At 47.5% G+C, this 27,498-nt stretch overlaps 1 protein-coding gene across 17 annotated transcripts in view; it reads left to right on the top strand.

Moving 5' to 3' along the window:
• Nucleotides 1–27,498, top strand: part of LOC149355593 (bromodomain-containing protein 2-like) — a 94,084-nt gene that overhangs the window by 13,456 nt on the left and 53,130 nt on the right. For 11 of the 17 annotated variants that reach the window (XM_089583919.1, XM_089583922.1, XM_089583918.1 and 8 more), the window contains 2 exons: nucleotides 10,533–10,572; nucleotides 14,544–15,102. In XM_089583919.1, coding sequence (XP_089440045.1) covers nucleotides 10,533–10,572; nucleotides 14,544–15,102 — 599 coding nt within the window. Of the gene's footprint in view, nucleotides 1–7,710; nucleotides 7,796–10,532; nucleotides 10,573–14,543; nucleotides 15,103–25,064; nucleotides 25,195–27,498 lie in introns of those variants that run through there. The other 6 variants (XM_089583924.1, XM_089583923.1, XM_089583921.1 and 3 more) reach the window with 2 other exon arrangements.

A 27,498-nucleotide genomic window follows, 5' to 3' on the forward strand; every position in this document is an offset into this window, starting at 1 on the left:
AGCCTGGTTTTTGTTGGTATTTTTCGGGAGAACCAACTCTGTATTTTGAACTGACCGTCAGTTTATTCTAATCTAGTTCCACCGTGGTAGCAGTTGGTGCTGTGTGAAAAGAAAGAAAGAAAAAAGCAAGGCTTGTTGCAATAAAAGTAGAGAGAGAAGCTGGAATTTTAATGAGTGCTTAGGGAACAAAACGTTATCAGTGGTGCACAGTTTGAAACCTATCTGTAGCAAGCGCACGTGAGCACCAAAGTTACCGTTTTCTGTTTGTTCGATGTGTCAATAAATTGTTTTATAGTATCTATCAGATGTGAGGTGTGTGTCTTGATTTCTCTAATGCAAATTAGGGGGAAGATTCGGAGGAGTGGCACAGCACACTCGTAGGCTCAGCTTTGCTAGAAGCACTGGTGGTGCATGGTTTTGCTAGGCATGAATGCTGCTTCCTGTCATCCTCGGTAGTTTCTCCTCAGCTTTTCCGCCTGTCGCATTAGCGCTGTACTGCCTTTGCACTCATCAGTAGGGTCCCATTGATCATTTTTGGAGTATGTCTGTGCCAGTTTGTTTCAGTCTAGTGCTACCTGAAGATTTGTCTGGGAGCACCAGTTCCACCATTGAACCACCAGACTTCGCAAAGGCAGATAAGCTGTGCCATTCTGATAAAACTGCACTAAGCTGCTCCACACTCATTGGTTTCGAATTGGGCGGTGCTGTGTGGCAGCTATCCAGGCAGACCTTATTTGTCACTCCTGTTTCAAAATGTTCAGGTCTGTTGAAGCCCACTTACAGAGCATGAATTGCATGTGTCATTCATTCCTTATGTCTTCAAGTTTGCGGTAAATGGGCTCATAAAGCGAACGTTGCAACGCGGACTTCCGTGGTACTTTTTAGGCTGCATGCATGACCCACATTTGATCACGCAAGTTTTTGGCATGGGTTTTTAAACTGTTGCCCATTTCTGTCTCGCTTGGAAAACACGAGCAGCTCACATGTTGAAATGGAGGCCAATAGACATCCTTAGGCCTGAATATCATTAGAGTGTATTTTTTGTAGGCATGATTCCGACTGGCCGGCCGTTTAAGCTTGGTGCAAGTCAAACGATCGAAGGTTACTCTTCATTATTACACATGTATGAGATGTAATTTGCGCACTTAAATATGGTGATATCACATACGGCGATGGCACATATGGCACGTTGTCTTCTAGAATATTGTCCTTTCTGAGCACTGATAAGTGAAAGCTCTTGGGAAGAGCCTGCGGTTGTGCTGTGTGGGTATATGGCAATGATGCGCAGGCAACATTCCACTTTGTGCAGTCAAATGTTTGGACTCCTTAAATGACATTTACTGTTGTTATGTCTGTGAAAATCACACAGGCAGTGTGTGACTGACAGCGAAAATGGCTGGGAGGTGCAATTTGTGAGTCTTCTTTGCGCTAAGTGCCATGCCATCTTGCAGGTTTGGTGGCAAGATTTTTCAGCTATGTAACGCTTCATCATAATTTGAGGAAATTTGTGATTGGTGCATGTAGCTTGGGTGATAACTGGTGCCACTGACGAACGTCCGTTAACGCAGAATATCGCGGTCGAGGCCCGATGAGATCTTTTGTCGCCTACTGTGATATCCTGCACAATTAGTTTTAAGAATGGTGGGGATAGGGAAGGACAGTAAGCATTGACAGTGCATCAGTGCTTCGCTTGACTCTGCATCTGTCCTGTGCGATTCACAAACTCCAGTAGCCTCGCAGTGAGCTCGAAGTACCTGTGAGATGGCTCGGCTGGGCTCGCGTGGTGACTTTTTCCTGCTTTCTTTCGCGTACATGTAATTCCCACCATTTTTAAGCTCTGCGACACATTTTGATGGTCACGTTGGTGATGATGACTGCGACCGTGCGGTCCATTCCTGCATGCAGGCTTCTGGCACCTGAGCCTTCGTTGCAGCCGATCACTGCGTCCGGGGGCATTTGTTGTTCTGTGCCGAGCCTTGGTCCCATAGCTGTGTTGCGCATTTCAACAGCTGCGCAACCTCATTTGTGCTAGGCCACAGTGTTGGCTAGAAATTGCCACAACTGCATAAAGTTGCAGCGTTTGCAATTAAATTCTATTTTTTTTTTTAAATGTGCAATGCCACCGTACCGCTGTCATTTATGACAGCTTTTACTGCTGGCCTCCAGTGTAGTGAACCTTATATGACACAAATGCATTATTATTATTATTTCAGTCATTCAACATGGTGACCCTGCAATTCGTTTAAAAAAAAATGTGCTATACATCGTGCAGGGCTATCGCAGGAACACTCCAGCCAGAATTGATGAAGGCAACGCTTCAGCGAGCACAGGGGCTGGTCAAGACTAGCCTGGCTTACAAGGATATGGTGGCGACTGAGTCTGAATAATTTGTTCTTAGTGAACCAAGCAGAAATTGTGCGAAGAAATGTCACAAAACAGGCTTGCATAAATGAAAAACCAGAGAGGTTTTAATGTAGAAGAGATTTATTAAAGCCTTATAAATATAAACCTTGTAAAAGAACACGGAGAGGCACATGTGAGCACATTCGAGCTACTTCGCAATTATGTGCGAAGTATGCGCTCTTCAAGTAAGCGTGTTGCATATTTTGCAAAGGTGTCTCCTCTTCAAATATGCAGTATAAAAATTGGTAAGACCTGTCAGGTGTACACCTTTACATCACACTGAAACTTTTCCAGCATTGTTTGCCCACTTAGATTTGGAAACTTTCGAGATTTACGTTTTAGAGTTCTTCCAAATCAATGGTGTTAATTGCTCTGAAGTGCTCCAGAGTACTTCAAACAAGAAGTTTTATTGCTCCAAAAATTGTTCCAAATTGCATTTTACCTGTTGCGTTGCTGTATTTTGCATTAGGCGGTTGTTTTTCTGCAAAGATGTGGATTTTCGTTTGCCATTTTTTAGGACTGTTATTACTGAGCGTTGTTCTTTGCCCCCAGAAGGAAGCATGGGAAGGGGAAAGTTGTCTGGTGACGTTTTATGTTTGACTCATTTCTTCATCAGAAAATAAGCAGTTATCCGACTCCACTGAGCTAAAATTGGCTGTAAGAGTGCTGGGTTTCACTGAAAGTAGCAGCTGACACCTTGGCCCCAGCACAAAGAACGTTTTTAAAAATAGTTCCATACCGAACCAAATTATTGAAGGATCCATGGACAGGAGCAGCATGGCATGAATAAGTTTTGCATGGGATGTTCGTGCACAGCTGTGGGTTTTCATGATATCTGAAATTTGCCAAATAGTTTCACCACAGTGACTGGGAAGAAGGTTAAAACTGCAGGTTAATGACCGTACAGGGTTGGGGTTATCCACTGCTGTTGTCGGAACTTAGATGGCAGGTGCACAGGCAACCACACATTCCAATGCAGGCGTGGTCTTTTTCCTGCAGTGAGTAGAATAGGAAAATAGCCACATTTATGCATCAAAAATGTGCTAGCAAGATGCAGGTTTGTTCATTTCACTTGTACAGCTTGAGTTGGATTTAGAGGCACTGTGTTTCAACCACATAAAGCATTTCATCATGAGATCTTGCGTTCTAAGGATATATTGTTCCAACACCTCTCCCCACCCTCGGCTTTGTTGTAGCAGGTTTCTTAAATGGATTCGAACACTTCCAAAGTGATGCCCATTTATGTTCCTAGTAGACACGCTAATGAACCTTGTGTGTGCCTTGAGGACATCCTTGTGTTGTACTGAGTGTGTCTGCAGTACGCTTGGTAAAATTTGTTTGAGCTAGTTTAATCATAAGAGGGCAACGCATAAAGCGGCAGTGTTATTCCCTTTTGTGGTTTTCATCCCACATGCATGCACACCGTTCTGTTGCTGGGGTGATTTGTCTACCTTTGTCACTCAAGGGCAGCAAACACACCTTGAGTACAAAACTCATCTGCACCCTCCGACCCAAACCCACCGTGGTGGTGACTCACTGCACTGCAGGTTGGAAATCGCAGCTACAAGGTTGGGGGCTGGCATGTGAGGGGCTAGAAGGCAACTGTTGCCGCTAGCCCATCATGCATAGTTACCTAGAGTCACACGAGGGCAGCGCAAAACACGGAACTTGGCAGAAACACAGAAGACAAGACGTCCTGTCTTCTGTGGGTTTGGGCTGGAGGGTGCAAATGAGTTTTATACTCGAGGTGTGTTTGTTGCCCTTGAGTGATAAAGGTAGACAAATCACTGCAGCACTAGAATGGTGTGCAGGCATGTGGGATTAAGTGGTGAAGGGAATAGCACTCATGAAAAGGTAGAAAGCAGCAGCAGCAAGTGTGGAAGGCAGTGGGAGCGGCGTGTGGGCTGTCTGCATGCAACGCTTTGATCGTGTGTGATTAATACCCACTCGTTTCAATGAGTCCTTGGTTACGTGCATGTTCCCATAGGTTTTTAACTCCAACCAGGAGCCACAATTTGTGACAAGCTTCTGTGGTAGGAATATTGCTTTGGAAAATGGCTTAGCTTATGTTAAAATTCATCTCGCAGGGAAAAACAAAAGTGCATGGGCTAAGAGGGGTGTGATTTAGGGCTCTGGATTAATTTAGACCACCTTGGTTTGGTTTGGTTTATGGGGTTTAACGTCCCAAAGCGACTAAGGCTATGAGAGACGCCGTAGTGGAGGGCTCCGGAAATTTCGACCACCTGGGGTTCTTTAACGTGCACTGACATCGCACAGTACACGGGCCTCTAAAATTTCTCCTCCAAAGAAATTCCAGCCGCGGCGACCGGGATCGAACCCGCGTCTTTTGGGTCAGCAGCCGAGCACCATAGCCACTGAGCCACCGCGGCGGCTAGACCACCTTGGGTTCTTTAATGATGCTGACATCGCACAATACATGGGCATCTGCATTTCGCCGCCATCCAAATATGGCCACCGAAGCTAGAATTTGATCTGGTGGCCTTGGGATTGGCAGCCGAATGGCAAACCACTGTGGTGGGTCCTAACAAAGGATGTGAACAGACTCCAGGGCTCTTATCGTTTTCAATCTCTATGTTGCGCAGAAGATAGCGGAGGGGGGGGGGAAGCCACGGCGCACGCACACTCCAGCGGGGTATTCTCGGTGACAATTTCACCCTGCACAATTTTAATGCCATTTGGGAAAGGCAAAGCCGTAGACGGAAACAAAAGGCTCTGAGCAGCCCGTGCTGCTGTGCATTGCATACAGCGCTGCCCATGTGCTCTCTCGTGATAGTTTCATGTTGGCGTGTTTGGTTGTGTGCGTTCTCCTCGCTGTGGTGATGAAATTGTGTCAGCGGAAAATCAGCAGAGTGACGTGGGTCCAAGATACTAGTTGCTCGCTCCCATGTTGGTTTATTGGGTGCTTGAGACGTTAGTGGCTATATATTAATAAACATAAAAGTTGAAGGAAAAGCTGTTGCTGGCCATGGCATCGAGACCTGGAGCATCTGAGCTGTGGCTAGTGTGAGAAAAAGGACAGGGAGAGAGAAAGGAAGGGCGGAGCGATGGAAAGGAAAGGATGGCGGTAGGGCGGAAATATATATACACCGTGTACAAATGTACAGAGCGTCACAGTCATCGCTTCAAAAAGTACTGGTGTCATCTGCATATATTCAAAATGCAGCATTACTATCTCTATTTACTGCATTGTTATTATAAAAGTTGCAAAACATGGACCCACATATGCTGTTTTACTGTTATGTTTATATATAGTATTGTGCTAGACTGGAATGCATTTATGCAAACATACTGTTTGCAGTTTGAGGTATAGGACTGAATGAGATGCATTGTGAGGCCTCAGGTTTGGCTCAGTTTTAATTGTAGGGTTAAGCGAATCAAAGGCTTTTTCGAGAAATGAATAAACATGTTGTGGACAAATTTTTTTTTTGCTGCAAAACTGCCCAGAAGAAACATGTTGTCTATTACTTGCCACCAGCCTTTGCAGAAGCTGGAGTAATTCGGGGAATTTATTTTTTGAATACATTCTGGCCACCTTGCTACCATGAGTCATTCTGGAATTTGACCATGGAAAGGAATTGTGGTAAATGTGCTGTTGAGCACGATGGGTATAGTTAGTTGCAGGTGGGGTCTTGCCCCAAATGTAGTGTGCCAGGCCCCCTCCCCCCCATGTGGGTGCACCTTACTTAGCGTGTTATATTGCAAAGCTACAAGCAGTCTGAAACTGGTGCGTTAAATCATGTGCATTCAAATTTAAAGTGCTGTCGTGAAAAAAATTACACCTTCTACTCTTCAGCAGGTAAGGCTAGCAGAACCCCATTTAGTCTCAAGCATTTGTTGGCAGATGAGGTTGTCTGCATTTTGCTAGGTGCTACAGTGCAGGTAAGCATTGTGAAAGAGAGCAACTTGCGTCATGCTCTGTCGTGTTCACTTCCTTTCGTCCGTTGTCAGTTCAGCTGGTAGGGCTCTGCGAAGAATCATTTGAAGCATGGATCTTTTCATAGCCAACTGCTAATTTTCTTTCGCATTTCCACTTGCGCTGTTGAGTGCTGTCTTGCAACTATGGGGACAGCGAATGCACTCCTAAGGGTGCATTTGGTAGGGCTCTCTTGTGCCAGAATGTGACCGCACTCGTAGCACTGTTCCGGGAGTGAGTTCACTCTCATTAGTGGTTGTTGGTGGAATCTACTTTCATTTTATCACCATTCAGTGTGTGGCAGTTGCACGAGGAAACTTAAATTCATAAAGGAGGGGGCTGCGAGGTTTGCAAAAGCTGTGGTAGGTGTCTCATTCAGGTGGCCACGTTTGATGGATCTTTGGAGCCATTTGTCAACGCATGCAGCTGGAACAGTATTGCTCGCTGAGGAGTGCTCACTGAAGGCTTGCTTCCGTGCTGTGCTGTACAAACAGCACATGCGTAGCATTACTTGAATATGAATTGAAATACCACCTCTGATACACTTTATGAAGGGTATCGCAGTATTCAAAGGTTAGCACGGGTGGTGCGGTTTCAGACCGAAACTAATTTCTAATGCAAGTCTTCTTGTTTGGTTGCTAATCTTTTGCATTGCAGTCATGCTGGTGAGTAACCACTTCTTTGTGTTGTGAAACAAGACACTTTCTGTCGGGCACTTTATTTGGCAGTCTGATCTCGTTATGAGGGCACTTGTGTGATGCTTACTCTGATAAGCACATGCCAGTAGCTGCGCTTTGAAATAGTGCATGTGGGGCATTTAAATGGGATGGGGATTATTCTGCCTTGTGCATATGTGCTGGTGTCCTTGGATACCTGTCCTTTTTGGTGCTGGTGTTCCCTGATTATTGTGACGTTTTTCTGTGTGGTTGCTTAGTGCCGTGCGCCCAAAAAAAGGTTGCATTGTAATGTGTGGTCTAGCCGTTGCTTTCTTCTGGGGGCTCTGGCCTCGAGTCTCCTAGTCGAAACCGTTGGCATGGCCACTAACACTGACTGACAATGTGTGTAGTGTCTGCCTCATTGAAATAATTGTGAAATAATTCACACAGCTGCCGGGGGCTCTTTGTTTGGAGATGGGCATTGGATACGGGTGCAGTGTGTGAAACCCCTTAGTGAGGTCTGCACATTGTTTTGGTGGCGCCTGCGGTCCGGCGGATGCTTTCCTCTGGGGATTCAGGCCTCAAATCTCCCGATGGAAGCTGTTGGCACGGCCACAGAGAGAGTGCTTGCAGCGGCAGTTGTGGCGACAGCCCCCTGATGCGGTGTCCTTCTTTTGTCTTTCCCCTCCCCCCGCCCCATTCCCGGCCGCTCTGTAGGTTGTGCTGCACGTCTCCAGATTGCTCCTTCCCCGTAAGGAAGGTGCGCTCGGAAATGTACCAAGAGGCACTTAGGGAAACCGCGGTACGAACGCCCTGCTTTGCTCTTCTTTGACCCTCTTTCCTTCACTCCTCTGTGTTTCTGGGGGATGGTTGCATGACTCTGTGTTGCTTGTGTCTGTTTTGGGACACACATTCGTTCCTCTCTTCTCTGCATCTTCCCAGTTTTTCTCTGCTCGTGCTGTTCCCAGATGGTGAAGCTGGGAGGGAAAGGGCTTGAATTGGTCATCTTTATAAAGGCTTATTGTGCAATGCTAAGCTGTGTTGATGTGGTCTCTGACTCATCTGCTGGACTTGCAGACTTGGATTAGTATATAATGTTAGGCTCTGAACTTTGCCATCAACTAAAGCAGTGACCGGTCTTTAGAATGCAGGAGATGAACTGGCTTTGTAGCCAGGCAATGGTTGCTACCAGTTTATAGGCAGCAGTCCCTTAATCCACTGGGGCCGCTCCTCACTTTTTTTTTCCTACCATAGCGAATGCCATTAATTTCAAAGCCCACTATGCTGTGCAGGCAAGGCAGTTTGTTATTTGTGATTATTTTTCTTCGCCCACCCTGTAGAATTTTTTTTGTGGTGCAGGCGGAGGTCTTTCTGTGAGTCTCATTCTACTATCCGTTGCTTTCAACACTCCTGTAGATGCGCATTACGCATACTGGTCTGCAGTTGAGAAAAACACTTGGGCATCCCATTTCTCGTGAACTGTAGCTGTTGGCAAATGGCAACCCCACTGGGGCCATTAGGGCAAGTAATGGGCTGCACAAATGGCTTGTGGTAGAGCATCGGCCTATGACCAGGTGCAAAGTGTCCCCTGCACGGGTGTGTGAGGGCCAAACCGGACTGGCCACGGTGGATCAGGGGTTAGGAAGTCTGGAGGACAAGGTCACGGGATCCCATCCCAGCCCCGGTGTCAGCATTTTTGTGGAGGCCAGACACAAGTGCCAGTGTGCTTCGCAGTGCCCGCAGGCGGTCGAAATTAGCCAGGCGCCCTCCACTTCCGTTGCCATTTTGCTTGCAGCAGGCTTACATGGCTGTACCAGCTCATTTTTCTGGGCGCTTAAGTGCAGACAGGGAGGGACAGGTGACTTGCTGTGGGGTATTGACATGGTGGATGTGGCTGCAGAATTGGTCATGTGGCTAGGAGCTTGCTGGTTCAGGTGCAGTTGGGATGTGAGGTGCGAGAAGAGTGGATGACGAGTGCTGGCAGAACATTCTCATTTTGGTTTTTAGCCCAGCTGATTTGCATCATGGTGCATATGTCCCATTTTTTGTGCTGATTTTCATTCCAAGGGGGAGAGTAGTCGCATGGTGTGGCCGCAGTGTTTCCCAAGTCAGTGCAGTCAAGCTTGGCTGCGATCACTGAAAGGAGTTTCGAAATGAGTTGCCCAGGCTGCTGACCGACGAAGGGCCGAACGTCTTGAGTGTTGCCACGTAAATGGACCCCATTGTGGTGCTGAACCTTGCTTCCCGTGTGGATTGATCGCGGCAGCGTGCTGTGCAGTGTAAAACCTTTTTTGAAATGGGTGGCCCTGTAGAATTTTTTTGTGGTGCAGGCGGAGGCCTTTCTGTGAGTCTCACTCTACTATCTGTTGCTTTCAACACTCCTGTAGATGCGCGTTACGCATACTGGCCCTATTTGGACTTCGTGCCGATTATTCGAAAACATGAGAACGAATTCGATTGGTTTCAAGTAATTTTTGAACACACACTATTTGATTTGTTCAAATTGTATAGGACAATGTTTCGATTTCCTATTCAGAATTTCCTAATACTTGCACACCCCTACCCAAAAGGGTGGTCACTGAAGTGAAGCTTTTTCTCCCTGTTCCTTTTAATCGTACAGAACACAGGGGATAAGCCAATGTTGGAACTCGGCCATTTACGGCTGCCTTTTTTCCACCACCTTTCATTTGGCAGCACTTCAAAATTGTAACCTGAGCACTCGTTTCAGTGTGAAAACACCACTACGTACAGCAGCTGGTAGTAGTGCATTCGAATCTGGCAACATGTAGCAGTGTTTTTTGAATGTATGGACTTCCCCACTGCAGCTGGTGTGAAGGTGGTGGTCTCACAGCTACGCCTTGAAATGGTATTGGCTTATGAACTTCTAGAGTGCTGCAGTAGGCCATCAAATGTCTGAAGCAAAGATTTGTGCAGTTAAGTTTTTAGAACCTTGTGTGCCGTGCAGAGACACTACTTCCGCTATTTGGCTGGGTGCACTGGCTCCTTACTTGTAGATTATGAGAATGGCTTCACTTGTCCTCAGAAGTACATATGCTTACCAAATGAAATTACTCAACAAGCACTGCAGTTTGTATGCAGTAGCAGCAGTGCTGTGCAAGGCAGTGGAAACTGGTGCACAGCTGGAAGGGCTGCCACCGGACATGTTTGAGAGGGAAACGGACTTTCACAAGTCCACTCACTTCACCTATTGTGGCTGCACTGTTTTTCAAGAATGCTGTAAACATTGATCACACAGCCCTTTTTGCACATGATTTGCATGCCAAGATTGGGCAGATATCTGGTAGACTCAGTTCAAAAGTGCTTGGGTGTGGGCCCTTTTGGAAGCTTGTAGCTGGGCTGTGTGTGCAGGTGTTATGTGCAAGATATGTAGGCCTATGGGCACAGCCTGGAAGGCAAAATTTTCACTCACAAGCAGTTCATAGTCTTGTTGTAGCCCTTGAATTGGCCATTTTGTAGTAATTTCTGCGATACATTGTTGCCTTGTGGCCCGATTGTAAGTCCTCTTTCTTCTTTTTCAGTATGGGAGGCGCGCAGGACAGTAGCAGCCGCAACGAAATGGTGAGTTTTTGCGAGCTGATTTCCTTGTGAATAAGTGGCATTTTGGTGCCTGGTTGCTTTTTTTTTTTTTTAACTTAATTGACCAGTGGTGTGCCCAGATTGTTTCTTGGCCGCTCCATGTTTCTTCAGAATGCTTGTGCGGTGTTTCCAGAGCTGTGTGTGTTCTTTGCATTAACGAGCACTGCATTATTTTAGTGTGCTCCAAAGTGTTGCCACCTGGTACCAATGCTGTGTCTACACAATGCAAACGGGGCTGAAGTGCATCACTACATGTTTCTACACTTTTTTCTTTTGGTGTCTCATACGCTGTAACGTCCATGTTGACTATAGAGTGCTGCATGATTCTCGCCATAGTCTTCCTGTCTTTGTTCATAGGAGATTTACGTAAGTGCCGAGTGTTTTCTTCAGCTGACTTGTTCCTTTTCACTGGTTTTTGTCTGCTCTACAAATACGTGCTTGAAACTGTGGCCTTGTATGTTGTGCAGTTCTATGCAGCCTGTGTTGGATCAAATGAAGATCATGACATAATCTGTAAGGTGTCATGCTGTGTTGTGGAAGTAGCCAGAATTTGATTGCCACTTTGTATGCAAAATATTGGTTGCAATGTTCATTGTCCCAATGTAGTGGCCACTAATGAATGTCTGGTGGAGAGTTTCCTGTGACACCAGTCTCTCTGAAACAAGGTGCAGTTTTTGTGTAACTTCGCATGCTGCATTGTGATGAAAGTGGTAACAATGAGTGCACCTTAAGTTCGCTCAAAAGCAGTTGTGCACAGGTGCTTGATTTCTTTACATGAGTGGTGCTGCTGTAATCGTGCTGAGGTTGATGAATTGTTTGCTGTTATATCGCAAAGAGTACTTTTTTACTAGTGTGGGAGACAGACACGTAGCCAAGAAAAGCACTGCCCGCACACCCTCCTGGAAGTGCCCCCGGGGATTGGGCATACTCCCCCCCCCCTCCCCCCCAAAAAACAACACAGACAATAAAAATGATTTCCCCTCCTTCTAAACGAAATTGGCTGCGTGGCTGGAGCAAAGGGTCTTTGAATGAAACGGGAGGGAGTGCTATTAACGCCAACAAGCGTACGCCTACTTGGATGCCACTCTCTGCCTTCGACATTTTCAGACGTCCTTAAAAATGAAAATAGTGGTCAAGGCCCGTAAGGAGTTCAAGAAGAAACCTGGATGCAATAAACGGGCAAGTCGTGGAATCTTGTCTTGGACGAGCAGTTTGCACCGTCGTGCAAACATTGCCACTCGCTGAAAATAACGCTTAAAGATTTGTTGCAGCTGCAAATTTGACGTCAAAGCTGCTTAGTTTTTGAAGCGCTGTTTTGAGTCATTCTGTACCGGAATATCGCCACAAAAATCTTGGAAGGGGCCCTGAACCTCCCCTTAAGTTTGGCAATTTATCACATTCGGCGGGTATACTGAGCTGGCGGGAACACCTGTGTGATGCGCAGCTAGAAATGGAGTGCTAAACTTGAGACCTTTTTTTTTCCTTCCTCATACCTCCTTGACTGTGTCATCAGGATTTATACCGCAGCTGGCATTCCATACCAGCCAGCAGATCAAGCTAATGTTTGTAGCTTGGTTGCCATGAATAAGTGCCAGGTTACAGCCTTTGATGCAGAAGCCATACATTGTACACCTGCTGTCAAATAGAATGCTGTATTAGTGAAAAGCTCAATTTAATCTTAGTCTTTGCATGCAGTCTAACTATCTCCACTGCAAGATGAAGGCTTTTCTGATTGAGCTTCAGTTAGCCCCAGTCCTGGGCCAGCTTAGGCCACCGTACCTACCTGCCACTCGGGAACAGATACTATATGCACCAAGTTCTGTGTACAAATTATGCAGTGCACCATTAAACCTCAAAAGCAGTGCACCCTGGCTGCAAAGGAATTGTGGTAAACTTGTGATGGCGGATGTAGGTATATGATCGTGTTGCATGGTTAGGGAACCACAAGGGGTTGGTTCTGGGCCCCTTCAAATTACTGCAGCATTTGGTACATCTTTGTGGGACATACATTTGCAGGAACATTCATCACATCGATCAACTCGCCATGGTCGTCATGTAAGCTGTGCCCCACCTGAACTCTCCTCCTTTTTTTGTGTGCTAACGCTGTTTGCAGGTGTCGTGCTTCAGTCATGCAGAACCTGCATCATTGTTGTTAGTTCCTAGACTTTTATGGCTGTGTGTGTCAACATTTGTGTGACTCAGTTGGAGGTTCATCTGAACTTCACTTTTGTTGCTACGGTGAACGAGCCTTTATCTGCCACCCATTTCCTCCGTTTTTTTTCCCTTCAGTTTGTGCTTGCCCGAAAAACTTGCAGCAGAGATTTGATCAGAATTGGCTACAATAGAGCCTTAATTGTGCCTAGTGAGCAGGAATGTGCAACAAGTATACACTAAGCAGCAGTGTAGGCTAACCAACTTTGCTGATGCTAAAAAGCTCAGGCTCTAGTTATTACTTAAAAAAAAAAGGTCACATTTAAGTTTCATTTTTGGCCCTGCTGCAGACTTCACTTATAGTGGCAGGAATTTTCAAGCATGGGGACATGCTGGGAGGCAGCCTTAACCTGAGTGTTGACAGTTGTTGCAGCAACGAAGACCATGATTTTGTACTTGTGTGCTGCCTTGCTTACTGGTTTTCAAGCTTAGCAACTTGCCTCAAGTGCCCCTTATAATATATTGGAAACGCTGCAGTTATTCACATCAGTTTTCAGGGTGGCAGCCTTTGTCAGCGTTGGGCAAGTGTTCACTGCATTGATTTTTCTGGAATCGTGCAGTGAATACTCTATACCAAGTCAGTGTGCTGCGTGGTATGTCTGATTTGATGTGAGGGTGCTCCAGGGTTGAAGCAAGTGCTCGGAAGAGAGAGATGAAGAAATTCTGGAGCTTCACGACTGGACTTGGCCGGTCGTGAATGGCGGCTCTTCGTACCAACACCGCCATTGCGAATGGGCCTTTATTACTGGCCATGCTCAACACATTACAGTCCATTCTGCTGCAACCAATATTGAAATGTGGAGAAACTGCGAATCCTTGCGAGCCGCATTAAGCTCTAAATGTGAAGGACATGTATGATGACAGACATGCTCTTGCATGCTGCTTTCAGAAGTCTATATGCGGCAACTAGCCCAGACCAAGCCCTGGTGTTGAGGGGTGGGCCCACATTATAGTGCTTTCTGGATATTGGCCATTGCAACTGTACTGCCTCTGAACCATCTGTGCTTTCCTTATTTCTTTTTGCACTCTTTGTCCCATATACCATATTTAGTCGCATAATAGGCACACCCCCAATTTGGTTGCAAATTTTTTTTTATTTCCGCGCATAATAGGCGCACCCCGAACTTGGCATACTGTATTTACACGATTGCAAACCGCAAGCGGCACCTGGAAACTTCTGTGCACGCGTGAGGCCTCCGCGATCAAGCACCAGTTGTTCGCAGCCGGAGCCGATCCCGGAGGCCATGGCGCGTGCATTTGGAAGGCTATTCTTGCTTAGGTTGTGGGAAGTTTGGGTGGGGCCCTTACACGGATCTTTTTTTTTTTTCTAATATTTCCTTCGGGAAAATGGTGCGGCCTGTACACGAGTGCGTTTATGCGGTATGTTCAGTTTTGCGAGTTGAAAAATTTCCGGAAATTTTACCCCGCATAACAGGCGCACCCCGAACTATGAGCCGGATTTTTTGAAAAAAAAAAAAACAAAGTATGCCTATTATGCGAGTAAATACGGTACTTGTAAAGGGGACTTTTATGCCTAATGCAGCCCATCAGCATTTTTACTGTGCTGCCATGTGCACTTTTCTCTTAGTTGTTCTGTGCATTGTTGTGCGCCGTGCCTTTGTGTGTATTGGATGCCGAGCACTTCAGAACTGCATGCCACAGGTGCTGTGTACAGTGTTGTGGAGAGGGATCGGTGCGGTCTTCTCAGAAATGATGGTGGGCCAATGTGTGGGGCCGTGCAGAGCGGGACCGAGCCAAACTGCAACAGCAGCATGGGCAGCAGTGGAGGCGGGTCTGTCCGGGAAGAGACCGTCCTGGAGCCTGTCAATGGGGTGGTGCAGCCGCCGTTTCTGCCTCCGTCCAATCGGCGGCAGCGCACCACCAACCAGCTGCAGCACCTTCTCAAGGTGGTGATGAAGGCTTTGTGGAAGCACCAGTTTGCGTGGCCCTTCCAGCAGCCAGTGGACACAGTCAAGCTAAACCTGCCTGACTACCACCGCATCATTCGCCACCCCATGGACCTGGGCACCATCAAAAAGCGGCTCGAGCACTGCTACTACTCATCAGCTCAGGAGTGCATCGAGGACTTCAAGACCATGTTCACCAACTGCTACGTGTACAACAAGCCTGGTGAGGATGTGGTGCTCATGGCTCAGGCACTTGAGAAGCTGTTTCTCACCAAGATCACCGAGATGCCCAAGGAGGAGACGGACCTGCCCCTGCCGCCGCCCCGTGCAGGACAGGGCAAGGGCAAGAAGGGCAAGGCTGCCAAGGCGTCCACCTCCAGGGCTGCCAACAAGGGTGCGTGACTCTGCATGCTGCTATAGGGGGCTCTGTGAGGGAGAATTAATTGGGACTGGCTGTGTGAATAATGCAGGAATATTGCCACACCAGGGATCTGCGTAGAGGGTTGAAATTGATCATATGTAAATTGGCAAGTACTTAAATGTGGTTATTTTTTTACGATACACAATCCGCAGGGGACTGGCTTGAAGCAAACTGCGAAAGCATCTGCATTTTGCAGTTGTCAGTGTGTGCTTGTGGGGAAAATGGTAATGACTGAACATTTCTTTAATATATGACAGTTAAGGAATCTTTATGGAACATGTGAACTCCAAAAATTCCATATAATTTCATGTGAACAAGGTTTTTCCCATCAACTCTCGAGCAATTTTGCATGAAGGAATTGGCAAAAATTCGTTTCCTTTGTGTTTACTGATACCAAAGAATGTAGTAAAGGTAAAGATATCATCCTGCCTATCATAGAACTTGATGGTTTTGAGATTGCCAGGTCAGAAACTTGTTTCTGAATTTGCAGCTTCAAAACCCTTACTGCATTCTTTGAAAGCCAATGGCATTGGCCAATGGCATTGGTGGCTCAGTGGTTGTGGCGCTCGGCTGCTGACCCGAAAGACGTGGGTTTGATCCCGACCACGTTGGTCGCATTTCGATGGATGCGACATGCTAGAGGCCCGCCGTGTGCTGTGCGATGTCAGTGCACGTTAAAGAACCCCAGGTGGTCTAAATTTCCGGGCGGCGTCCCTCATAGCCAAGAGTCGCTTTGGGACACAGGTCTTTTGAGACCAAAAAACAGATTTTCTGTAAATGGCGTTTTCAGAATCTGTATCTATTATTCTCCAAGTTCATCAGTTCGCTTTTTCCAGAAGTCAGTAGTTTCAGCATAATATTGAGTTTAGATCACCGCGCGGGGAATAAAAGACGGAGGGAGGGGTGATGTCGGGTGGCCTTATTCAAAGGTTCGCATTGCGAAATTTAAGGGGCTTTACACTTTTGCCCCCTCCACATTGCATCCAGTTTTCGAGATTGTGATTTAGCCGCAGGATAACATTTTAAAAACAGTTTTAGCATGGTGCGATCCGCGCTCTGCTACCGTGCAGCGCACCTGCGGTGAGCTGTCCGCGCATGCGCAGGTAGCCTTCCCTGGAAGCGGATCATGGTAGTGGATCGCGCTGGGCTAAAACTATCTAATAACTCTGTTCTTCTCTTTTACTCGTCGATTTTCTTTTCAAACCTAGTTACTAAAAACGGCAAAAGATGGTGCGTGGTGGCATGCAGTTTTTCGCCATATATGGATCGCACCGCCGAAGAAAAAAAAAATGCGACTTGTAGATATCTGTGCCAAACGCTCGCGTTTCTGCACCAAAAGGCACTTTTGGCAACTCGTAAAGCGCTCCAAAGTAACCTCGTCATATCACATCACTGAATGGCAACCAAGCCTTGTAAATTGGCTTCCACAGTCTTATGGTTTCATCATTTAACTTTTGTCACTTTGTTATTGGCAATAGCGTTTCCTTCTTCAGGCGCTGATATAAGTGCTTTTCCAGTGATCAACGACCATTTGTGTGGTAATTGCTGATAAATCAAATGCTCACGCTGACGGAGAAGGCAAGAGCAACTTTAAGGGACTTTTGACCGCATAGGAATACAACTTTATGCCCATTCTGTAGGAAGTAATATTTGCGTGAAAAGCCCAACACTGCATTCTGAAATAAACACCGAAAAAAAGTAACCAAATTTTCCAGAAATAAAACCGAAAAAGTCCAGCTGCTTTGTATTATGAAGGGTACATCATACAGTTATAAATAATTTTGCCACTTTATTGTGTTTCATAATTTCAACTGCAGAAAATAATTCCCTGCAGGCAAATGACCAGAACATTTTACGCTCAGAAAATTACTTTAATTTGTTACTGTTTCTAATTAAGGGCTATTTATGGCTAAAATCTGACGAAACTTTTCACACAAATGTGTTATTTCTCTGAATATTTCAAATATGCAATAATATTTGAGCTGCTGGTCTTAGATCAAAAGTTACCTTACAAAGTCTAGAGTGTAATTACATGCCATCCTGAAAAATTGTCAGGTATAAAAGGTGGCAGTATTTGACACGGCTACTCATAATTCCAAATCATTTACCCATGGCCTATACAGAAAAAGTAGGATGTCATTGGGTGCCTCAGTTCTCTATGAAAAAAAAAATGGTACAACAGTTGTTTTTATGAAATAAAAAGAAATTATCAAAGAGCTGTGTGAGGTTGAGGAAATTGACCGAAAATATGAAACAAAAAACTGTATTCAAAGTTGGACCATATGTTATAAGATGAACGGTCGGTAGCCCCACATTGATATTTCCCAGTTCTTCTGTTGCATGCAGCTTTCGCGTGAAGGCCTGAAATGGCAGTACACAACAGAAACCAAAATAAGAAATAAATGTAGGTGAACTCACCTTGGAAATGTTAGCAGTATATCCCGATTACTTAGAAGTAATAAACGCGGAGAACGTTTTGCGATCACGCTGGCTAATAGCGCGATTGCAGCAGCAGCAGCAGCTGCCACCACCTCTGCAACGTCGCTATGGGTGGGGGGGGTTGATGTAACATAGCTGGGCTAGAGGGGAGCGCACGCGCGGTCACTCTGCCGCCGGTAGAATGGCCGCAGAGGCATCTGCTTGTTCCCGCATGTTCCTGCTGCTGTCTGTCTGCTGTTGTCGATGTCTGCTGTTGTCGATGTCTGCTGTTGTCGATGTCTGCTGTTGTCGATGTCTGCTGTTGTCGATGTCTGCTATTGTCGGTCTGCTGTTGTCGGTCTGCTGTTTTCGGTCTGCTGTTTTCGGTCTGCTGTTTTCGGTCTGCTGTTTTCGGTCTGCTGTTTTCGGTCTGCTGTTGTCGGTCTGCTGTTGTCGGTCTGCTGTTGTCGGTCTGCTGTTGTCGGTCTGCTGTTGTCGGTCTGCTGTTGTCGGTCTGCTGTTTTCGGTCTGCTGTTTTCGGTCTGCTGTTTTCGGTCTGCTGTTTTCGGTCTGCTGTTTTCGGTCTGCTGTTGTTGGTCTGCTGTTGTGCATTAAGCGGTGCGGGCTGGGCAATATTGTTATTTTTTTGGCTCGCCCATCCTAATTTCTGTCGGGTCTGCCCTAGCCCCTTGTGCCAACTGGCGGTGCGGGCAGGCACCAGAATGACGCGAACAACCACATGGCGGCGATGGGTGTGTGCTACTCGACCCATGTCTTTTTTTGGAGGCGGAAACGTAGCAGAGGAAGCGAGCTTTCAAACGACGCCAAAATGACAGCGATCGGTCGAGCAGGAGCAGAGTGTAGTTCAGCTTCGTCTCGAGATTCTTGATAGTTTTAAATCGCCGATTTCACTATGTCTGCGCGAATCACCTTGAGCAGGAGGAGTGGAGCTGCGTAAGTAACCACATGGCGTACCACGTGTCTCGTAGCAGTTGTATCTGTGCACTGCCTGTCCAGTGTCTCACTTTGGACGAAGCAAGTCAGCTCGAGCCGACGTCCTTGAGAGTGGGTACTCGCAGACGTTAAGCAGAGTCTGATCATCCGGTCGACGTTGCCAACTGTGCGAGTGGTTTAGCAACCGATAGGGAGTGTAAACGCGCTAAATGGGCAGCCGAAACTGATGAAAAGCGAGAGCTTTAGTAAAGTGAAGGAAAGGAAAGACTCATAACTGGCCCCCGGGACAGTGGACACCTCAGTCGTGCTTTAAGCTGCGTGGCAGTAGTGACAGGTGCGCACTGCATGCGTTGGCATTGAGAACGTTGTGGTTGAGGAGGAGGAGGAAATAGACTTTAATGGATAATGGCGTTGTGGTTGAAACGCAGCACTCAAGCTATAGGCACAGTGCACAAGGCGACTGATGCGTGTGTGGAAGTAGGTACAGGAGCATCTGAGAGGAGCCCAGTACAGGAAAAGGTAACTAATTCGACCCCCGTTAAATTCGGAAATCCTGATAATTTGAACAGCCGGCGCAACCCTGGCCATCACCTAAAGTCTATGGCGTCAGACGCTGGCCACATGCAGGGACCACTGGCACGGGAAGGGATGGTCAGAATAGCCCCATTCAAACCTGAATTGCATGCTGCAATGTTGCCTGTGTGCGCTACCGCAGGTGTGACTAAAAACGGACGGCCCCGTCTGCGGGAGTGGTCCTGCCGCTTAGGTTTGGTTGCGTTTTCCTGAGCTTTGCGCCAGCCCGTGACGACGGTGGCTATCAGCTGCGCATCAGCTAGCTAGCCAACCGAGCCCATCTGCCCATCGCTCCCTCCCTTCCATCCATGAGGTTCTCTCAGCGTGCCGAAACTGCACGCTCATCAGGGGCCATTCGCTCTTGAGCGGTGAAGCTTTCTCACATGTGATGCAGCTGCTTGTGAGGAGGCCCCACAGCCACTGTGAAGGATGCCGCGGAGGCCCCATTCATTTCGAAGCTGCCCTGCTTTGACGCTCCCGACAGTGTGAAAAACAGTCACTGTCGCACTGTTTTTTTTCTCAAAAGCAGGCGATGACTGTGCAGTCTTTCACCAAATAAATTTATCATGATGCTGTCTGTTCTCGTCAGTTTTATTGGGGTCTTTTAATAATTCGAACATTTATTTCAGTCCCTTGGAAGTTTGCATTACTGAGCTTTTACTGCAGTATAAATCGGGACACTATAAAAACATATTGCTCTCACACATCGGCTAATGCTTAAACATTAGCGTTACACACTCGCAACTGTCATGTGAATTTTTTGTTCTCTTCGGCTCTTATAACCACTCTTAATATATTAAAAACTGTCTAGTACTGGCAATCTGATGGCTTTGTATACATTGCTTCAGATTGCAAGGGAAAGTATTCTACAAAATGGAGCAGCCAGCTAGTGGGCATGTTCTGAAAAACTAGAAAGCATCTGGGTCGCCATGCTGTGGCCCTATGACAGTCTAGTGTGCAGTGAAGTATCAAGGTAGCAAGTAAGATTATTCAGGTAATACAGGCAGGTAGTATTAAATTGTAGGGGTTCGGGGGCTACTTTGCAGACAGGAGGACTCTTAACATAGCCACCGACTGATGCCTCGATCTGAAATGAATAGATTGGTTGCTGAGGTGTTGGAGAGTTCAAACTAAAGGACTATTAGGAACAATGGACCTCACAAGTACACGGTAATAATATAGTAGATGAGAAAATGCTGTGATAACAAGGGCTGTAATAAATGTAACTGCTTCATGCAGCATTGTGGCATGCTGCTACTGGATCTAGGCCACAGCTGAAGTGAAGACATGAGGAGTCATGTTGACGAGTGTGTGCTAGGTCCCGTGTTGAAAGCGCCAGTTCATGGGCACATTGGCTCGCTCCACAGTCCAGCTTCTCTTCATCTGCTAGGAATAAGCACTCTACTTTCCTGGCTTCATAACACTGGACTTTATGTGTTCCGTTGACTGTTTTTCCATCTTAAATTTGACATGCTTCGCGAAGTGCCTATCAGCCAAGTCAACAAGAGCTGTCTTGGCCGGGATCAAGTCCTTTCTTCTAGTACTGTGCAGGCATTGTTTCTTATGGAGGCAATCGTTTTACGAGTTATATGAAAGGCTGTGAATGTTTTACTTATCTGGTAGAATGAAATGCCAAAAAGTGGAACGAGATGCCCCTCACTGGGCCTATGGGTAGGCAGAGGTGCTACACAATGGACGACCGCCAGGCCTCTTGCGTGCCGCTTGGCACCTGTAGCTGGCTGGCCCACAGGCCTTGCATGTATTTTGAGCATATGAAGTGCTTTTAGCTCCCATTTTCAACAAATTCAAATTGTCTGGGAACTGTGGCAAGCCAGAGGTTGGAACACAGAAGCTGGACTTTCTCGTGCGAATGGTAACCAGCAAAACCGTAGACCATTTGGCCATTGTTGCAGCACTTTGCACTTCGTGTTTTCAATTGTCATCTTGGCCATCTTTCGTCCGTTCTGTGCTTCCAAATGCTCAGCGGCAGTTGTGTTTGTTTTGTGGATGTGCAATGCAGCACATAGAAAGGCTTGCTTGCCTGTGTCACCGGCACCAGCTTTATGTAGCTGCACACGAAGGTAAGAAGGCCGCCTTAATGCATTGCCAAGTTGGTGTGTCAAGCAGCAAGGGACGCCGAGCTCGCTAACAAGGTCGGCAGAATGCGGTGGCATGCAGAACATAGTAAGTGGCTTGAGACGCCGAGTGCAGCATCCATCTGGAAGTGGCTAATGATGGTGGCTTCTCAAGCAGCCAGGGGAGCCCGTGTGTGCTGTCCAGCTTGGAAGAATAGAAGCGGACTAAAGTGGCGTGTGTTCAGCAGCCAAAAAGGAGCTGCCAGCACGAGAGGCCGGCTATCGTCCTGTATGTGACGTCTTTAGAATAGGCTGCACCTTTCCTGTGATACATTTCATGCAAACACCTACTCTCGATGGCGATATATAAAATTTTTTTGAAACCTTTTTGGTGCCGCTTCTCATTTCTATTCAAAGTTAGTATTTTTCCACCTAAATAGTACGAGGGTTGTCGGTAAAAATCGGGTTCCCAAGGAGCTCTAGTTGCGAGGACGCTGTTACGTGAGATCCGGCAAAACTGGCGTGTAGCTTCGTTCCTCTCTCAGTCCCTGCCCCGGCAAGCTGTCTTACGCTCTGTGATTAGTTTTCTGTGTGCAAAAAACACTCCACCGGATGTGTGGAAGTTAATGGAAAAGTGTGTGAGCATTCAACACTTGCACAAATAGTGCAGATAATTCAGACTGACGTACAGACGTCCATGACAAGTGTTCTGGATGGTCATCGATTTCGGACGAAATGATTGCGAAAGTGGAAAAAAAACAATGCTGAAAGATTGAAGGTTGACGGTTCGGGAGCTCTGCAAGATGATTCCTGATGTCAGCAAGACCTGTGTTGACAAAATTTTGATGGACCATCTAGGGCCAAGATTTGTGCAAAGTGGGTCCTGAGAATGCTTACGGAAGACTACAAACTGCAACATGTTGAAGCAGCCCGCGAATTTCTTCAGGCCTACGAAACCAATGATCAGGAATTTTTGGGCTCTATTGTCACTGGGGGATGCGACCTGGGTCCTCTTCACGCAGTGCTGCCAACCCTAGGGATTTTTCCCTAGATCTGGGGAATTTGGACGTCATTTAGGGGAAAAGGGATTTTTTGTATAATCTAGGGAAATTTCATTGCTTGGAGAATTATTTTTTTCTCCCTCAAATTGTGAAGACAGTACAAGCTTTCCGTTGTTTTTTCTCTACAACTGGCGGATGCCCGCGCAACACCGCCGCGTGCTCGAGTAAAGCCTATTTCGCATGCAGGTGGAAACGCTTTGTTGCTGCAGCGCAAAAGCTGTTTAGAGCCATTGCTGCTCAATTTTCAGTCGCTTGCATGCATGTGAACCAGCCTTTACACGGACGTAGTTGGACGTGTATGGTCCCTGACGTGACCAGTGGCACCCGCTGCTGTGATCTGGCGCGCCACTGCCTTCCCTCAACACGTGTGCCCCTTCCTCGCACTGTATTTGGTGCTCGCTGCACTACGTGTAAGCTATCTGCATGTTTGTTTTGATAACTAGGAAAGATCAAGGGCTCCATTTATTTTTTAATAAAGAAGCGCCGTGTTGGAAATCTGAGCTAGTCTAAGGGAACAATTCCCAGTTCACCCGCCGTGGTGGCTCAGTGGTTATGGCGCTCAGCTGCTGACCCGAAAGACGAAGGTTCGATCCCGGCGTCGGCGGTCGAATTTCTTTGGGGGAGAAATTCTAGAGGCCCGTGTACTGTGCAATGTGAGTTCACGTTAAAGAATTTCCGGAGCCCTTCACTATTTCATCCGTCATATCCTGGGTTGCTTTGGGACGTTATACCCTCCAAAATCATAAGCCATAATTTTCAATTCCACCACGACGAACAAAGTGAGTTGAGGTCACAGAGGCATCAAAAGCCAATCACTGCTTTATTGTTTTAACTGACTCAGTGTTACGTCTGCCACCCTCTAGAGCAGTCGCAGCAAATGAACAAGCAGCTTTTATATCGCAGTTTCTGTGCACTCCTCAAGCGACCTCCAGTTACTTTGTACATGGTATCCTTCATGCCATGCTATCCACATGCCGATGCATGTTTACTAATATCTTGCGTACAGTGAGAAAAAGACATACGATATAGAGCCTTTAATTTGTAATTTCCAGAGCGCTACGGTTTATCTTGTAGCTTCATCTAGAAGTTCTTCATTTTACACCGTTCATTTCAAATTTACAGCTAATTTGCTTACAAAAATCTGGTAATAGGGTAGCTGCATGATAAAACTTGCTACTGAACTACGCATACATATGTAATTTTACAATATATACAACTGAACACTATTTTTCTTATCTAGGGAAATCTAGGGAATTTTTGGTTGCAAATTGAGGGAGAAGCGGCTCTGCAGGTTGGCGGCAGCACTGAGTCTTCACGACACCAGAAATGAAACAATTTGTTTCGTTGATCTAATAGAAAACCCAAAAACATGGCAAAACGTGTGTTCATTTATTAACACAGTTTGCAGTATATTTAGTTTGTCCAATCAGGCTCCCTCCTGATGATTTCACATCCACTCCTGAAAACTGCCTCTGTGTGGTGACCCCATGAGCGCCATGAATTTTTGAAAGAATGTCGTACGCCAAAAAAGGACGAAACAGGAAGGAAAAACACAGAACAGGAAAGAGGCGCATGTTTTTCCTGTGTTTTTCCTTCCTGTTTCGTCCTTTTTTGGCGTACGACATTCTTTCAAGACTATCTTCTTCATTCTTTCAACTAACCCGTCAAAAAGTTCTACTGCCATGAATTTGTTTTCGCGAGCTAATTAAAACATTAAAAGCCTGAATATACGTGGTACGACAAATGCTAATAGCATCACCATAACTAATTCTGTGCAACCAACAGGCAAAACAGTACACTACCTGGCGCGGTGGCTTAGTGGTTACGGCGCTCGGCTGCTGGCCAGAAAGACGCGGGTTCGATCCCGGGCGCGGCGGCCGCGCGTCGATGGAGGCGGAATGCAAAAGGCGTCCGTGTGCTGTGCGATGTCGGTGCACGTCAAAGATCCCCAGGTGGTCGAAATTATACCCGAGACCTCCACTACGGTGCCTCTCTCTCACTCCCACTTCTCTCTCACTTCCCTTACGGCTCAGGTGTCCACCGAGATGTGCGAGACAGACTGCGCTCGCTTCCGTGCGCAGCGTGTGGAAACGCGCGCGCCTGGCTTCCCCCAGACGCAGATTGCCTCTGCTCGACGGCGGCCCTGCACTCCGACATGCCTCTTACTACGCCCGAGTTGGCATGCTGAATGCAGAGTGTAGAAATGGCGGGAAACAAATGTGTTGGGATGTAATCAAGGCTGATCAAAAATTAAGCGCCCGCAGGTTCAACCGCAAACGCGCACAAAACGTCACACCTGTGCCCATGGGTATTGCCAGTACCATCACAGTTACAGATAACGGGCTTCATGGCGTTTATCGGGTTTCACTATTTGCCTTGCGCTTTCGGCACCGGGTTGTGCTCTATCGCGACCGAATTGGCCGTGTATAAACGCATAGTGTTCGATCGCGATCGAAAGTGCCCGTGTAGCGATGGTATCACTTGCCTCAGTGCGCGCGCTACCATTGCTGGGGCCCGGCCGCCGTCGGTTCGTAGCTTGGAGGAAGGAAAATTGTTCGTACGCTTTCGCCTGGCATTTGAAACGCGCCTTGCACGGCAGTACGCTGCCCGAGCGCCACGAGTCAGTGGCGGCAGCGCTAGGAACCCCGGGCTTGCCGGGGTGAGAAAACCTGGTACGGCGAACTTGCAGAAACGTGCCCCTTGAGCTTTTTTTCGTCAAATTCGCAATTTTAGTCAAATACCGAGGGCCCCTGAAGTCTTTGGAACTAAAAATTTGTTGAATTCAATTTGTGGCTGCAGCTGAGGTACTGCAAGGAGTTGTAGCGAGAGGGCTCGCGGCGACTCGCCGCGCACACCGGGTCTTCTGCCGCCATTTGGCGGAAGTTCTTCATAGAGGGAAGGTGGCTCTTAGTGTGCTCGTTAATTTACCGCTAATTGAAGAGGTATGGGCGACGACGACGATGCCCAGAAGCCCGATGGCGAAGGTAAATACCTTACGGGGCTGATATCGCGTAAATGAATTTGCGCGTCAAGTCGGCGCATTCTCCCTTTTCGTCGCGTTATTGTCTCGCCGGCTTCGTAATTAATTACTCGGCTGCATAATTGCTCCGTACGACCAGTGCTGAGGCAAAGCATGGCTGAGGGTGAATGAAGTCTTGCGCCCGGCCGTGTTCAGTGCAGCTGGCGCGCGCTCATGTTTCGTTCATTCTTTTCGCGCCGTGCATTTTTGGCGCGTTTTCTGGCGCATTGTTTGGCTCGTTCGATAGCTTATCTGCCTCCTCGTGTCGCGTGCGTTCGACTCCTTAGCCCGATTCGAGCCTGACGAAAGGCAGTGACAGCGCAGCATTTTTGCGCAATCGTGTCTGCTGTGCTGTTGTGCCTTCCTATATGTTTTCCATGTTCACCCCTGTCCCTGGGGTGTTTGGCTTTGTGTCTCGGTGTTGTCACGTTGTTTTTGCGTATTCCTAAGCCTAGCAGAAGACAATGGCCACGTGCCGTAGTCGCACCCGACCCTCGAGCCGAACGAAAGGCAGCAGGGGCGGCGTTCTTGCGCGGTCATGCTAGCCGTTCTGCCTTTTGATGTCTGCCCTGCGCACGGTGGGCACGGCGTTTTAGCCGCCTTGGAGTGTTTGAACAATTAAGTTTTAGCCGCCTTGGAGTGTTTGAACAATTAAATGGCAGCGCAAGGAGACGATGACTAGACGGGACAACAAGGACGGCAACTTATTATTGCCAACGAATCGTGTGAACATATATGCACTCTGAACAATCCGGCGTCATCGTCAGTGCATGCGCAAATATGTCAGCTCTTGTCAAATGTCAGTGTTTGCATTTCGGACGACCAGATGCATTCGCAGTGTGACATGCCTTGACGCCCGCGGCGTCAAAACCAGTCTGCCGACCATCGGCGACCGGGTCTTCGCGAGATCGGCCGCCGAGCTAAAACATTCACGAAACACGAACTCGATTCCGCTATAGTATTGTTTGTTTGCGTTCACAACAAGCTCTGAGATAGAGTATTGTTTGTTTGCGTTCACAACAAGCTCTGAGATAGATGAGAGTTAAAAATGTATCATTTCTGAGGATCGTTGGCCAATACCGAGGCGCTGGTTTTAAGTGATAACTACGGTATGAGCTGCTTGGTGCGGCTCGCCTAGCGTCTGCTAGATCAGCTGACGAAGGCGTCGCGGAATATGCTCGATGGGACGGGCTCGCAGTAAAGGGGCGATTATTATAGTAGTTCCTGTGATACGGCGCTGGCTAGTTCCGAAGCACCCTCAGCTGCGGCATCGACGCAAATCCAGCTAGGCTTAGCGACGACCAGGGCCGCCGGGAAGGAGCGCAGTTCGCCGCCCGGCGCTCCCGCAGACGGCGTCGTTGTCGAAAGCCCGGCTCCTGGGCAGGCATGTGCTGTCGTTGCTCGAATATAGCAGGCAGCCTTTCTGATAGCACGGCTGTTCTGCCTTCTCTACTGCGAACGCGAAGTAGACCGAGCCTGCTGGCCGGCCGACCAGCCTGGATCCCGTCCGCCGGCGTCACAAAAATCGGCTTAAAATTGCTTTTGACGTAAATCGTAAACACTGGGATAGAGAAATGTGAAACATGTATCATTTGTGAGGATCGTTGATCAGTACCGAGTTGCTGGTAGAAGAAACAACTGTGGTACGAGTAAATTGCCGGAATCGCGTCGCAGCTGCCGCTGGCCTGCCGTTGCGGTCGGCGCCCGCTCGCTCTGCTGCCGAAGGCGTCGCGGAAATTGACCATGTTTTTAGCTGTTGTGTAATGATGCTGTTGACAGCGAAGCGATATTAAGAGTGGCGCTTGTATCATAGCGCGGGCGACTTCCGAAGCGGCGTCCGCTGTGCCTTCGACGCGAAACAGGCGATAGGCCTAGCGCGACGACCGTTGCAACGCAGTTCGCCCGGCGCGTCGGCGGGCGGCGCCGGTGACGATAGCTTTTTGCTACTTGCGCAGGCATGCTTTGTCGCTGCTCGAGTATAGCAGGAAGCCTTTCTGATATGGCTTTTTTTTTTGTCTTTTCTGGTGCGAACTCGACACCAAGCCAAGCAGCGGTCAGTCACGGCTTGGGTGTGGCAAAGCGTACGCTTGCTTGAGGTCTCGCACCTTACCTTTTTTTATATGTGTTTTGCTCTTTTTTCTTTCTGTTTTCGTGTTTGATGTTATTTTAACTCTGTTTTGTATCAACTTCGTGTTCCTTCCGTGTATTTGCCTTGTAGCACGTCCGTTGTACCGTTATTATGGTTTATTATTTCCCCATATTCCTTTTT

The sequence above is a fragment of the Amblyomma mixtum genome, chromosome 3, assembly GCF_055824585.1.
Source record: "Amblyomma mixtum isolate Tamu chromosome 3, ASM5582458v1, whole genome shotgun sequence".
NCBI lineage: Eukaryota > Metazoa > Arthropoda > Arachnida > Ixodida > Ixodidae > Amblyomma > Amblyomma mixtum.